General features: G+C 41.8%; 1 protein-coding gene across 2 annotated transcripts in view; it reads left to right on the top strand.

Annotated features, from left to right (window-relative positions):
* lztr1 (leucine zipper like post translational regulator 1) overlaps positions 1-15,001 on the top strand; it is an 86,926-nt gene that overhangs the window by 47,527 nt on the left and 24,398 nt on the right. Inside the window, exons 11-16 of one of the 2 annotated variants that reach the window (XM_078226884.1) lie at positions 1,999-2,109; positions 5,354-5,446; positions 5,683-5,778; positions 6,276-6,441; positions 11,159-11,328; positions 11,797-11,953. In XM_078226884.1, coding sequence (XP_078083010.1) covers positions 1,999-2,109; positions 5,354-5,446; positions 5,683-5,778; positions 6,276-6,441; positions 11,159-11,328; positions 11,797-11,953 — 793 coding nt within the window. Of the gene's footprint in view, positions 1-1,998; positions 2,110-5,353; positions 5,447-5,682; positions 5,779-6,272; positions 6,442-11,158; positions 11,329-11,796; positions 11,954-15,001 lie in introns of both variants that reach the window. The other variant, XM_078226883.1, reaches the window with a different exon arrangement.

The raw sequence follows: 15,001 nt of genomic DNA, 5'->3' as shown, positions 1-15,001 counted from the left end.
AATTCTTGTGTATCACTGAGTTCTGCAATCTCTTTTTATTTAAATAGTATTTAAATTCTTCCTGCCAACATGGACAAGTTCACATTTTCCCACATTATACTCCATTTACTAATCTTTTGCCCACTCACCTAGCCTATTTATATCCCTTTAAAGAATCTTTACCTCCTCTTGGCAACTTACCTTTTTACCTTTCTTGGTATCATCGGCAAATTTAGCCAGAAATCATGTGCCCCTTCTTCCAAATCGTTGATATCGATAAGGTCACAGACTCAGAATGAAGGGTCAACCATTTAGGCCTGAAATGAGGAAACATTTCTTCAATCAGATGGTTCTGAATTAATAGAACATAGAACATAGAAAGCCACAGCACAAACAGGCCCTTCGGCCCACAAGTTGCACCGATCACATCCCCACCTCTAGGCCTATCTATAGCCCTCAATCCCATTAAATCCCATGTACTCATCCAGAAGTCTCTTAAAAGACCCCAACGAGTTTGCCTCCACCACCACCGACGTCAGCCGATTCCACTCACCCACCACCCTCTGAGTGAAAAACTTACCCCTGACATCTCCTCTGTACCTACCCCCCAGCACCTTAAACCTGTGTCCTCTCGTAGCAACCATTTCAGCCCTTGGAAATAGCCTCTGAGAGTCTACCCTATCCAGACCTCTCAACATCTTGTAAACCTCTATCAGGTCACCTCTCATCCTTCGTCTCTCCAGGGAGAAGAGACCAAGCTCCCTCAACCTATCCTCATAAGGCATGCCCCCCAATCCAGGCAACATCCTTGTAAATCTCCTCTGCACCCTTTCAATGGCTTCAACATCTTTCCTGTAATGAGGTGACCAGAACTGCGCGCAGTACTCCAAGTGGGGTCTAACCAGGGTCCTATAAAGCTGCAGCATTATCTCCCGACTCCTAAACTCAATCCCTCGATTAATGAAGGCCAGTACGCCGTACGCCTTCTTGACCGCATCCTCCACCTGCGAGGCCGATTTAAGAGTCCTATGGACCCGGACCCCAAGGTCCTTCTGATCCTCTACACTGCTAAGAATGGTACCCTTCATATTATACTGCTGCTTCATCCCATTGGATCTGCCAAAATGGATCACCACACACTTATCCGGGTTGAAGTCCATCTGCCACTTCTCCGCCCAGTCTTGCATTCTATCTATGTCTCGCTGCAACTTCTGACATCCCTCCAAACTATCCACAACACCACCTACCTTGGTGTCGTCAGCAAACTTACCAACCCATCCCTCCACTTCCTCATCCAGGTCATTTATGAAAATGACAAACAGCAAGGGTCCCAGAACAGATCCCTGGGGCACTCCACTGGTCACTGACCTCCATGCAGAGAAAGACCCCTCCACAGCCACTCTCTGCCTTCTGCAGGCAAGCCAGTTCTGAATTCTTTGAAATTTTCTACCCCCAGAGGGTGAGAACATCCATTAACTGGAACTTGCTATTAGGGAGAAAAAAGTTGAAATAGGTTACTGGAATTTCTGTTTAGATGTTCTCCTTATCTCACCACCTTCATATCCCTGCCCCACTTCTCACTGTTCAATCTGCAATGGGAGCAAACAGCAAAGGCATTTTGCTGTGGAAATAATGATGGGATGAAGGGAGAGAGGAAAATGTTTAATTTTGTCTTCATTACAATTATGGGGGAAAATTAAACATTACACTTGTGCAGTAAAGATTGGAGTTGACGCACACTTATGGAGTAGAACAGAGATTTTTAAATACATTCAATTTGAGCTATATCCTCCTAATTTGGGACTGTTTGATGAAACTGTATTGACTTGACAGCACTTCTTATTGACAATGGATGCATAAAATTAAAGTTCTTCTGATTCCATTTGCAGCGATGACATCCCTCCCTTATCTCTTCAATCTTCTTGGTACCCCACCCCATGTAAAAATATATTTGTGAAGAGTATATAAGTGATCGTCAATACTTCAGTCCTGAAATGCTTTCATCCTTTCAATTCGCAGATGCCTAGTGGAAGACTTTTCCATGCTGCAGCAGTTATTTCTGATGCCATGTATATATTTGGAGGGACAGTGGACAACAACGTCAGAAGTGGAGAGATGTATCGGTTTCAAGTAAGCAATGCGCCAGGCACTTATGTGCACATGCACTTATGTTCATTAGCCCCTATTTTATATAACTCATGTTGCCTGGTGCCAATGATAGGCAGTAAATCTTGAAGAATGGATTGTTAGGAATGAGTGTCCATTCACTGTTCATTCATTCTTCAGGGCAGTGCCTTGGCCAATCAGAGTCAAACTGCCTGATTTAAATTTCAAACAATGCTTGGCAACTGTCAGTTGCCATCAACTGGTGCATTCCATCAACTGGTGCATTCTCCATGCATCGCCTCTACCAATTAAAGCCCAATTGCCAATAAATCACTGTCCTTTCAACCAGTATAAATGTGTTGTTTTTCCCTTACATTACTATTCTTGTGATTGTCCTGATGAGTGCAAGATGAAAAACTTTGACAAAGTGTCTTTTTTTCAGCAATACACTTTAAGTAATCAATCCTCATAATACTAAAATTGTGAAGGAATTAAGAGGTCCTGGGCATTCACAAGGCTCGTTGTAGTTATACTATACTGTGATTTTGGCAACATTACTATGCAGTATGATTTGCATGACCAGTACTGTATATTTTTTCAGTTTTAACAGATTATTTCCAACAGCATTAAAGAACCAAAAAAATGGTAGAATGTGAGTGCCTTTGCTGGATAACAGCGTGTGAGGATATGGAAAATTGAACTAGTTCACAACTATTTACGCAAACATCATGGCTTGCTTTTTTGAATAGTTTTTAAAATATTCATTTCGGGATGTGCTAGGCCAGTATTTATTGCGCATCCCTAATTTTGGTTGTGAAGGTAGTGGTGAAGTATCATCTTGAATTCTGCATTACAATGTGGTGTCGGTACACCTACATTGCTGCTAGGGAGGGAGTTCCAGGATTTTGACCCAGTGACAGCGAAGGAGCGGCGATATATTTCCAAGTTAGGACCGTGCGTGGCTCAGAAAGGAACTCCCAGGTGAAGATATCTACTATCCTTGTCCTTCTAGATGGTAGTTAGTGATCATTGGGTTTGGAAGGTGCTGCCTAAAGAGCTTTGGTGCATAACTGCAGTGCAACTTGTAGATGTTACTCACAGCTGCAGCGGTGGTGGAGGGAATGAATGTTTGTGGAAAGGGTACCAATCAAGCAGGCTGCTTTATCCTGGATGGTGTCCAGCTTCTTGAGTGTGGTTGGAGCTGCACTCATGTAGCCAGTGGAGAGTATTCCATCACGCTTCTAATTTGTGCTTTGTAGATGGTGGACAGGCTTTGGGGAGTCAGGAGTGAGTTACTCACAGCGGGATTCCTAGCCTCTGACTTGCTCTTGTAGTAACAGTATTTATATGGCCAGTCCAGTTCAGTTTCTGGTCAATGATGTTGATAGTGGGGGATTCAACAATGGTAATGACATTGAATGTTAGGGAGCAATTGTTAAATTCTCTGTTATTGGAGATGGTCATTGGGTGACACTTGTGTGGCACAAATGTTACTTACCACTTGTCAGCCCAAGTCCAGATATTGTCCAGGTCTTGCTACATTTAGACATGGACGGCTTCAATACCTGAGGAGTTGCGAATGGTGCTGAACATTGTGCAATCCAGGAATTTGTCATGTTTCAATAAGATCACCACTCACTCTTCTGACCAACAACGCTGCAGTATTTCCACACTCTTCCGCATCTCCGCCAGTCATCTTTGGTGAATTATACACTTTTTCGTCAATTTGATAGTATCTTTAATTTCATTACTTAGCCATAGATGGTGTATCCCTCTCTTTAAAGTCTTTCTTTCTCACCGGAATGTATCTTTACTGAGTATTCTGAAATATCTCTTTAAATGTCTGCATCTCTACTGACCTATCCCTTCACCTAATTTTCCAGTTCACTTTAGCCAGCTCTGCCTTCATGTCCTCATAATTGCCCTTATGGGTGGCACGGTGGCACAGTGGTTAGCCCTGCTGCCTCACAGTGCCAGAGCTCAGGGTTCAATTCCAGCCTCGGATGACTGCCTGAGTTTGCACATTCTCCCCGTGTCTGTGTGGGTTTCCTCCAGCTGCTCCGGTTTCCTCCCACAGTCCAAAGATGTGCGAGTTAGGTTGATTGGCCATGCTAAATTGCCTTTTAGTGTCGGGGGATTAGCGGGGTAAATACGTGGGGTTACTGGGATTGGGCCTGGGTGGAATTGTTAGTGCAGGCTCGATGGGCCAAATGGTCTCCTTCTGCACTGTAGGGATTCTATGATTCTATTTAAGCTTGAAATGCTAGTGTTAGATCCACTCTTCTCTCCCTCAGATTGAATGTGAAATTCATTCATATTATGATCACTTCTACCTTCAATACTAGTTCATTCATTAATCTTGTTCATTGCACATTAACCAATCTAGTAGAGCCTGCCCTCAGGTTGGTGCTAGAATGTTGCTCTAAGAAACTGCCATGAAAACACTATGAACTCATTATCTGCAGTACCTTTGCCACTCGGATTCATCCAAATTATATGTAGATTAAAATCGCTCATGATTATCACCGTACCCTTTATTTCTTCCTATACACCCCATCCTACAGTGTGGTTACTGTTCGGGGGCCTATCAACCACTCCCACAAGTGACTTCTTACCTTTACTGTTTCTCATCCCTATAGCTTGGCAAAGAAATTTAAAATGCTACAAAGCACTGGAATTTATTTCTAAGCACATGGAATTATCTTATATAACGCCCTGGTCAGGCCACACATGGACGCAGTTCTGGTTTCTATATTGTATCTCTAGAATCCTTGGAGAAAAAGCAAAGATGTACAAGAATGGTACCAGAGCAAGGAGATCACAGCAATTGGGAAAGCTTGAATAGGACTTTTTTTCTTCAGAAAAGAGAAGACTTAGACAGGACCGAATGAAGTTCTTAAAAATTATGGATTGGGTGGGACAGGGGAGCTATGAGGGTTATGAAACCCATAAATGCAAGATAGTTACAATTGGGATATCAGGAGAATTATTTTGTTCAGAGAATCGTTAGAAATTGGAACCCGCTACCATAAAAAGTGGTTCAAACAAATGGTTATGATGCTTTCAACAGCTAGATGAGTACACAGAAGAAAAGAGAATGAAAAGGTATGCTGAAAGGTTTAGTGTGGTAGATGGAATGGGTAAAAACTTATGTAACAGAAGCAGAGTGGTTTGTATTTGTGTGGTATATTTTATGTAATTCTTTGTGTTGTAAGCATGCAGCACCTACACATCTTACATAATTCAAATCTCTGTCTTTCAATTACAGTTTTCTTGTTATCCGAAATGCACTTTGCACGAAGATTATGGGAGGCTGTGGGAGAACAGGCAGTTCTGTGACGTGGAATTCATCCTCGGAGAGGTAACAACTACTAGTCCTGATTAACACCAGCACCTTCAGCCATGTTGAGATTTGGTTAATAAGGGCAAAACTGCCTTTAAAAGAAAGTTTGAAGTGTGAACATTGTCATTTCAGTACTAGACCTTGTTGTGATCAGGTGCATCAGGTGATTTTCAATGGCTTTTATCATCTACCCTACTTCATAATGTTTCCTAAGGGTCAAGTATTAATCATCATTTCGTCTGACCTGATACCAGAAAGAAGAACGAGTTAAAGGGCATATAGCAATGGTTACAGCTCGAAGCAAATGGTTAAGAAAGAAGATTACCCAGGCCAGAGATCGGCTAAAGCAGGTAAGTAATTGATATCTGGCGTAAGGACTTTGCTGCACTTTGTGGAGCTTGTTTTCTGAATGTTGCTGAAGACTGCATCATTTTAAACTGAGAAATCCAGATGTCTGGATCGTGTGTTAAACCCTGATTAACTCTGAAGTTGATGGAAAGGGATTGCAAGGGGATTTGCGCACAAGAATAAAGAAGTGTTGCTGCATATCCTAACTTCTTAAATTGCTTTTCCACGTTAATTAGATATTGCAAGAGTTAACACCATTGTTAATGTCAATGGTGACACTAACCATTGTCCTTGATGAGTTAACCTTGTAGTTATTCCACAACATGAATACAGATATGAATGGAACATGTTATTTTAACCTCCTGTCAATGGGGAAAATAATGGGGCGTTTGTGAACATTTTCTTGGTGTCAATTATCATGTAACCAATTTCTTCAGTACTATGAGTGTGACACTGATTTTAATATTTTACCCCAATGTATGTACTTCCTGGCCAGCAGAAAGCCAAGCAGGAGACCGCAGTTGGAGAAGAAATAGCAGGCACTAACCCGAAACCAACAAGTTCCCCACTTCAGCTGGAGGTGGTGATCCGTGAGGCTGAGGCACAACCATTTGAGATCCTGATGCAGTTTCTCTACACAGACAAAATCAAGTACCCACGGAAGGGTAACGTTCAATTTTTTTGCTGCTAAATGAAATCCCCCTACTTTGAATTTTAAAAATTAATTAAGGTATTAATTAAGCAGGAGCACCTTCAGCCATGTTGAGATTTGGTTAATAAGGGCAAAACTGCTTGCTGAATTTCAAATGTTTTTTGGGGAGTTGAGGGGACTCTGCTTACTCCTTCCGATATTCTGGAATTGACCCTTTATCCACAGAATTTCTCAAACTTTTCTCTTCCATTTTTACAAATAAGTTGCATATTAAATGTGCAGTAGGCAAGTGCCATTATAATGCTGCCTGGTCTGCTGAGTATTTCCACTCTTTTTCTGCTTATGTTAATCCTTCGATGGTTGGTCTCTTTTATAAATGTGGAAAAGCTGTCAATTTGACTTGCTGAAATCTTCCACTATGTTTCAACAATGTTAATTCCTTGGATTATCTGGTCCTTGGAACTGGGCTAGACTGGCACACATCTGCAAGATAAATCTGACCATGTATTCCAGGAAAGGATCAGAGATTACATTTTTGTGGTTTTCCCTAACATCTGGACATAACTCAAACTTTGCCTCTGATGGTGTACAGTGATTGACATATGTCCCGCTGTTGTCCATTCCATGTTTTGCAATTTTAACTGATGATGCATACTGTCCAATAATCTTACAGTTTTTGAGCCGAGCTTCGAACACGAATAATAAAACAACAACAACTTATATTTACAACCAATGTTCAGGACTCCCTCATTACTATCCCTAGGCATGTCCTGTTGCACCACAGGACAGACCCAACAGGTGACGGCACAGTGGTACACATTTTGGAGAGAGTGGCCCTGGGAGTCCTCAACATTGATTCCTGACACTCTGAAGTCTCAAGTCAAACAGAAGCAAGCAAACCTCCTGCTGATTGCCATCTACAATCTGCCCTCAGCTGATGAATCAGCACTTCTCCATTTTGGACGCCAATTAGAGCCATAGAATGGTTACAGCACAGGAGGAGGCCATTTGGTCCATAGTATCCATGCTGGCTCTCTGTAAGGGCAACACAGTTGGTCCTACTCCCTCGTCTTTTCCTCGTATCCATGCAAATTTCTTTGATTCTGATAATTATCCAATTTTCTTTTGAAAGCAGTGATTGAATCTGCCCCACCACACAGTAAGATGGTGTCTTCAAGGTCCTAACCACTCACTCACTATGTAAGCAAGTTTTTCCTCATTCCCCTTAAATTGGTATCCTCTGGCTCCCAACCCTTCTGTCAATGGGAAGAGTTTCTCTGTTTTCAAATTAGGTGACACCTTATGGGCAGGGATGAGAAGAAATTGTTTCCCTGAGGGTTGTGTGACTTTGGAACTGTCTGCCTCTAAAGGCAGTGGAAGCGCAGTCATTGAATATTTTTAAGACGGAGGTAGGTAGATTCTTTGACAAAGGGTCGTTTGGACTCAAAATGTCAGCTCTTTTCTCTCCTTACAGATGCTGCCAGACCTGCTGAGATTTTCCAGCATTTTCTCTTTTGGTAGGTAGATTCTTGTTGGGCAAGGGAATCAAAGGTTATCGGTGATAGATAGCAATGTGGAACTCAAAACATAAGCATCAGCCATTGTCCTATTGAATGATAGAGTAGGCTTGAGGGACCAAATGGCCTCCTTCTGCTCCTATTTTGTATCTTTGTATGTTATTCTGTCCAGAACCCTCATGATCTTGAACATCTCTGTCAAATTTCCTCCTATCCTTTACTTCTCTATGGAGAACTGCTGCAGCTATCCACGTCACTGAATTCTTTCATCTCTGAAGCCATTGTTGTAAGCCTTTACTGCCTTCACATCCCACCACACATACTCCCCGCGCCCCCCCCCCCCACCCCAGAATCACCACCACACCTCGACATGGTGCCCAGAATTGGAAGCACTGCTCCAGCTGAGTCCGAATGTGTTATTAAGATTCACCATAACATTCTTTTCATTCAGTGCCTCTATTTATAAAGCCCAGGGACCAATGGTCTTATTGACTCCTTCCTCACCTTGCTCTGCCACCTTCACCGATTTGTAAACATTAGACCCCAAAGCTCTCTGTTCTTGCATATCCTTTCGAATTGTATCCTTTATTTTATATTGCCACTCTGCATTCTACTAACCAAAATCCAACATTTAATACTTCTCTGCAGTAAATTTCATTTGCCTCACGTTCCACTAGCCTAATTATGTCCTCCTCAAGTTTTGATTTGATTTATTATTGTCACATGTATTGGCATACAGTGAAAAGTATTGTTTCTTGCACATTGTACAGACAAAACGCACCGTTCATTGAATACATTGGGAGAAGGAAAGGAGAGGGTACAGAATATCATGTTGCAGTTACAGATAGGGTGAAGAGAAAGATCAGCTTAATATATGGTAGGTCCACTCAAAAGCCTGATGGCAGCAGGGGAGAAGCTGTTCTTGAGTCAGTTGGTACGTGTTCTCAGACTTTTGTATCTTTTTCCCGATAAAAGAATGTGGAAGAGAGAATGTCCGGGTTGGGTGGGGTCCTTAATTATGCTGGCTGCTTTTCCAAGGCAATGGGAAGTGTAAACAGAGTCAATGGATGGGAGGCTGGTTCGCGGGATGGACTGGGCTACATTCACAACTCTTTGTAGTTTCTTGCGGTCTTGGTCAGAGCAGGAGCCACACCAAGCTGTGATAAATCTGGAAAGGATGCTTCTTATGATGCATCTGTAAAAATTAGTGAGAGTCGTAGTGGACATGCCAAAGTTTCTTAGCCTCCTAAGAAAGTAGAGGTGTTGGTGGGCTTTGTTAACTATATCACTATCCTTTTCATAGTTCACGATACTTCCAAGTTTTATATGATCTGTAGATTTTGAGATTATGCTCTGTGATCCAAATTAAGGGCTTTACTATAGATCAAGAAAAACAGTGGTCCTAACATTGACTCCTGGGGAACACGACTGCGCCTTTCTCCAGTCCAAAAACTTTCACTTGTCCTGTTTTCTGTCACTCAGCCAACTTCATAACAATGTTGCCACTTTCTCTTTCTTTCCATAGCTTTAACTTTGCTGATTAGCCTGTATGTGTACTTAATCAAACACCTTTAGGAAATCCAATGTGCACCACATCAGCTACATTACTCTTACCAAACCTGTGTTTTTTTTTAAAAACTCAATCATGTTGGTTAAACATGATTTGCCTTTAATAAATCCACGTTGGCTTTCCTTAATTAACTCACATTTGCCCAAGTGACTGTTTATCTTGTCCCAGATAATCGTTTCTAAAAGGTTTCCCACCATTTCCTGCGATGGTCAAGCATCTACCTGATAAAATGGAAAATTACCCAAGTATCTCCATCCCATCAAAAAACAGGACAAATGCAACCCGGCCAATTACCACTCCAGTCAACAGCAAAGCGATGCAAGCCGTCATTGGCAGTGCTATCAAGCAGAGGAAAGTGAGATAAAGAGGTGGAGGGGTGCAGGGAGGGAATTCAGAGTTCGAGAGAACATGATTTTATAATTGTGGATCTCCTGTGGCATTGCACGCTGTGTGCAAGTTGAAATTAGAAGACTCATAAGAGCAATTTTCCCAATGCTCTTCGATTTGTTTTTTACTTGAACTCATGGTTTCTATTGGTAAGCGTGGTGGTGTTTCTGTCACTACTGATAATCAAATATTGCTGAAAAGGCTAACGTCGAAGCTTCAACATATTTTTTTTCAGCAATACTTATGTTCTGTACAAAAAAATGACTTAATAATAAATTAATTGAGTTCAAACTCCACAATGGCAATTTGAAAATTTAAAACTGATTTGTGTGTGTGCATTATATATACCAGATATATTATATCTAATATATAATATTTTTATATCTGCATATAAGTTTGGCCTACATGTAATTCCAGTCACACACCAAGGTGGTCTGCTCTTAACTGCCCTCTGAAGAGGTGAGTAAGCTTCTCAGTTGCATTAAAGTTAAGGAAGGCCAAGCAGCTCGTTTTCAGGGCAACTAGAAAGGGGCAATAAATTGGTGGCAAAGCCCACATCCTGTGAATAGAACATAGAAAAAATACAGCACAAACAGGCCCTTCGGCCCACAAGTTGCGCCGGTCATGAGGAGTAAGATTGAATCCTGTTTCAGGTAAGGCTCTGTTTTAAACATTCACATTTCTGTGAGACTTTCCCTGTGTGCATAATGGGCTTTCTAACTTATTCTTGCTATGAAATTCTTATTTTAATAATTTTGAAAAGAAAATTAGGTGATTGTTCTGCTCATCAATAAGAGCAATGGTGGCAGAAAATGGAAATTTTTCCACCTTTTTTTTCCTTTCCTGTCAACACAAAGCACTCCCAGATCGGGTACTGCATGGATTAAGCACCATGTCTAGTTGCGGAATACAGGGAAATCTCTGTTATACAGCGTCCTCTGAGAATGAGAGATGCTGGTTAATCAAATACGTTGGTTAACTGAGATGTGAGATGCCTTCCTCGTTTTCACCCAATGAAAAAGCTCCAGGATGATCATGCGGGTGTCGAGTGAGTAGCGCGGAGGGGAGAGGGTGCTGCAGAGCAGTGCGAGGCTGAGACAGGAGCAAGGACAGGCTGCCAGTAACTATTATCAGTGAGCTTGACATCTCCAGCCAAAGCACACAATTCCAGTTAGTAGAGTGCCGGATAACTGAAATTTTACTGTATTATTTTCAACGCTGAAATAAATGGGCTGTGTTGTCTTTATGTCATGTAGGTCATGTGCAAGATGTTTTGCTGATAATGGATGTTTACAAGCTTGCCCTGAGCTTTCACCTGGCTCGACTAGAACAGCTGTGCTTACAGTATATTGAGGCCTCAGTTGACCTTCAGAATGTGCTCACTGTGTGTGAGAATGCCAACAAATTACAACTGGACCAACTAAAGGTATGTACACCATGTGGTGAGGACAAAGTGACCAAATGGCTTTGTATAAAAGTGCCGTTTACAGTCTCACTGTTCCTATCGCTGGGAGTTAACCTCTTCACCCACCATATTGCATATTCTTCTGAGCTACTTAAGTCCAACAGAGAGATTAACACCATCACTGTTTAATTAATTTGCTTCTGAGCAAGCTGTTTCCAGCATAGTGATAATTTTACAGCTGAATTGGAGACTGCTTGATGTTAGCACTTGGTGCCAAAAGTAAAAAAGTGTCCCATTCCCTGGCGTTGACTTAACTTCCCTGGGATGAATAGCATGCCTCTTCTCAAGCAGTTCTATTCTTGCGACGGGTAGTGATGGGCAGCTGTTGAAGTGGTGTTAAGTGGTGCACAGCGCAGGTACACTAATTTCTTTCAAGAACTGTTCCATTTTGGACAAACTGGAGTGGTTTTAATGTCTTCTTTGTTTCAGGAATACTGTCTAAATTTTGTGGTGAAAGAATCGCACTTTAACCAAGTGATAATGACCAAAGAGTTTGAGTATCTCTCCCCCTGCTTAATTGTGGAGATTGTAAGAAGAAAGCATCAGCCCCCGATACGAGTACATTCCGATCAGCCTGTTGACATAGGTAATTTGTGTCAAATGAACATTTCTTGTATGCAGTACTCTCTTGTACTAGTTCAAAGCAAATATACTTTTAATTTATTTATTTGTTCCCACTTTCTCTTTGTATAGATCTGTAATAGGTATCTATATAGACCTATAATAACCTTGATTACTGTCTATTACAACTGGCATCACTCCAATTGTTTCTTTCACTGTGAGGAGGTACTTCTCAATATTTCTTCCTGAAGTTCTCATCAACATCTGAAACTGTGTGCGGAAGAACTTGATCAAGGCACTAGTTTGGCTGCTCTTGCTTGGGATAGGAAAAGCAAAACTAGGATAAAATGGGAGATTTTGTGCTTGGGGAAGACTGAGGCTTGGATTCACGAGCTGATGGGATGCAATGCAGTGATCCAAGAGCTATGAAGCTTGAATCTGGTGCCATTGGTCCAGAAAATGTTTTAACCAGTTGCACTGATTACAGCGAGTGGAAGCAGAAATAAAATGCCTGAGCTCAATAGTAATGTTCCCTAATAGAAAAGGCAACTACTCCTTTACCATATACACCTATTATTCATAGAATCCCTACTGAAGGAGGCCATTCAGCCCATTGAGTTTGCACCGACAACAATCCCACCCAGGCCCTATCCCCACAATCTGGTATTTACCCTGTTAATCCCCCTGACACCAAGGGACAATTTAGCATGGCCAGTCCACCTAACCTACACATCTTTGGTGTGTGGGAGGAAACTGGAGTACTCGGAGGAAACCCACACAGACATGGGGAGAATGTGCAAACTCCACACAGACAGTGACCCAAGCTGGGAATCGAACCCAGGTCTCTGGAGCTGTGAGACAGCAGTGCTAACCACTATGCCACCATGCCACCCCTTATTGATGATCTTGTACTGACATCTGAGCAGTGCAGTGGAATATTCAATTATTAAAAAGAGAAAACAATAAAACTCTTGATCAGGGTTGATTGTGTCCACCCACGTAGGGGTGAGTTGACAGGTGCACTCTTCCTCCTTCATAAGGTACCATGCCCTAAGAAGGCATTGGAGACCATGGACTTGTAATGGATTGGTCCATGATTATGCTCGGCAGTGTGGCTGACCAGGAAACCTTCCTGCTCTTACTGCCTGCCATCAAGCCTATTAGAAGGACTTAGAGAATGATAATCAACCAGTCTGGCCATGTTATGGGTCTGCCTTCCATGGCTATCAAGTCCTGAAATACATCTCAAACTTGGAGCTTCTGTCGCAGAGGTACAGGTGCCACAAGACCTCCCGATGCATTATTACGTATATTTAAAAATTAATTGCAAAAGCAAATTGTACCAGAGAACTGGGAGACAGCTAATGTGATTCCTATATTTAAAAAGGGAGACAGAACAAACCCAGGGAACGATAGATCGGTTAGCTTTATGTCAATGGTAGAGGAAAGAGGCGTCTTTACTCTCAAGATGTAATAGAACATCTAGAAATTAAGATATTACAGAGTTCTGAGTGCAGATTTCAAAAGGCAGGGTCATGATTGATTTCTTTGAAGAAGTAACGATGTGAGTGAACATTTGTACTGCAGTTGACTTAAAAAGGTCTTTGATGAGGTACTGCATAATACTTACATAATTAAGTTGATGTGTAGGGGGGAATTTTCCCATCCTGCCTGCCACTGGAATCGTGGCAGGCGGAGGGCGGCCCATGCAAAGGTCTGTTAACATCAGGCAGGATTTTCCAGTTTTGGGGTGAGCACGGCTGGAAAATCCCACCTGTAGAGTCTGAACTAGTAGCAGAATGGATAAAATGTTGACTTCATAACAACGCAGAATAGGGTTTAAAGGAGTTACTCACACTGGAAAAAGGTAGGAAGTGGTTAGCCATAGGCATTGTTGTTTACCATCTACATAAATTATTTGTACTCTGGAATCAGAATTACAATTTAAAAATTTGTTGACAATGCCACCTGAGGGGATAGTTGATACTGAGAAGGACTGAGATAAAATACAGGATGACGTTAATAAACTTGCAGATTGGTTGCATAGTTGGCAAATAAACTTCAATACAATAAAGTGAGATATGATGCGTTTTGATCAGGAGGATAAGAAGGTGCCAAATTCCTTCGAAAATAAGGGGATGAATGGGTTAAAAGAGGAGAGGAATCAGAGGCTACAGAAAGACATTTAAAGTCACAAATGCAGGTTAATAAGGCCATTTAATAAGGAAAAAGTGAGCAAAGCAGTAGGATTTACTTTTGGATAAAATTGAAAAGCAGAGAAGTTGTGTGAAAGAACCTTTGTTCGACCACACATGTAGTATTGTGAACAGTTCCGGTCTCCACATTATAAAACGGATAGAGAGGCATTGGAGAAGCTGCAAAAAATATTCACTAGGAAGATACAAAAACTAAGATAATTCCTAACAGAAAAGATTGAATAGGCTGAAGCTCTTTTTTTTCTGGAAAAGACTGAGGAGTGAGCTGATGGAGGTCTTTAAGATGATATTTGATAAGGTTGGCAAAGAGTAGATGGGAGGAATTCTCCAGCTGCACTGGTCTAAAAGCCGGAAATTCCCGCCCGACTGTCAATGGGATTTCACATTGTCCGCAATCCGCCCGCTAAAATTCCAGTGGCGGGTGCGATGGGAGATTTCTGGCTGATGTCTCTACTTGCAGGTGGGGGAGACCAGAAGCTGGGTCCATAAATGTAAAATATTCACTAACAATCCCAATAGGAAATTCAGGAATACTTTTTTTTACCTAGAGAGTGATTAAAATCGAACCAAGGAGTAGTTGAGGTGAATAACAGAAGATGCTTTTAAGGGAAAGCCAGATGCAAGGGAGAATAGAAGAATATGTTGATTGGTTAGATGAAGTAGGGTGGGAGGGCGCTTGTGCAGAGCATAAACACTGGCAAGGACCCATTGGGCCGAATAAGCCTGCTCCTGTGCTGTAAATACGACCATGGATTTGATTAAATTTTTTGAGGAGGTGACCAGGTGTGTAGATGAGGGTAGTGCAGTTGATGTAGTTTATATGGATTTCAGCAAAGCCTTTGACAAGGTCCCACGTG

This window comes from Mustelus asterias, chromosome 13, assembly GCF_964213995.1.
Source record: "Mustelus asterias chromosome 13, sMusAst1.hap1.1, whole genome shotgun sequence".
Taxonomy (NCBI): Eukaryota; Metazoa; Chordata; class Chondrichthyes; order Carcharhiniformes; family Triakidae; genus Mustelus; species Mustelus asterias.
Note: the sequence above shows the minus strand (reverse complement) of the source record. Positions and strands in the feature narration are given on the sequence as shown.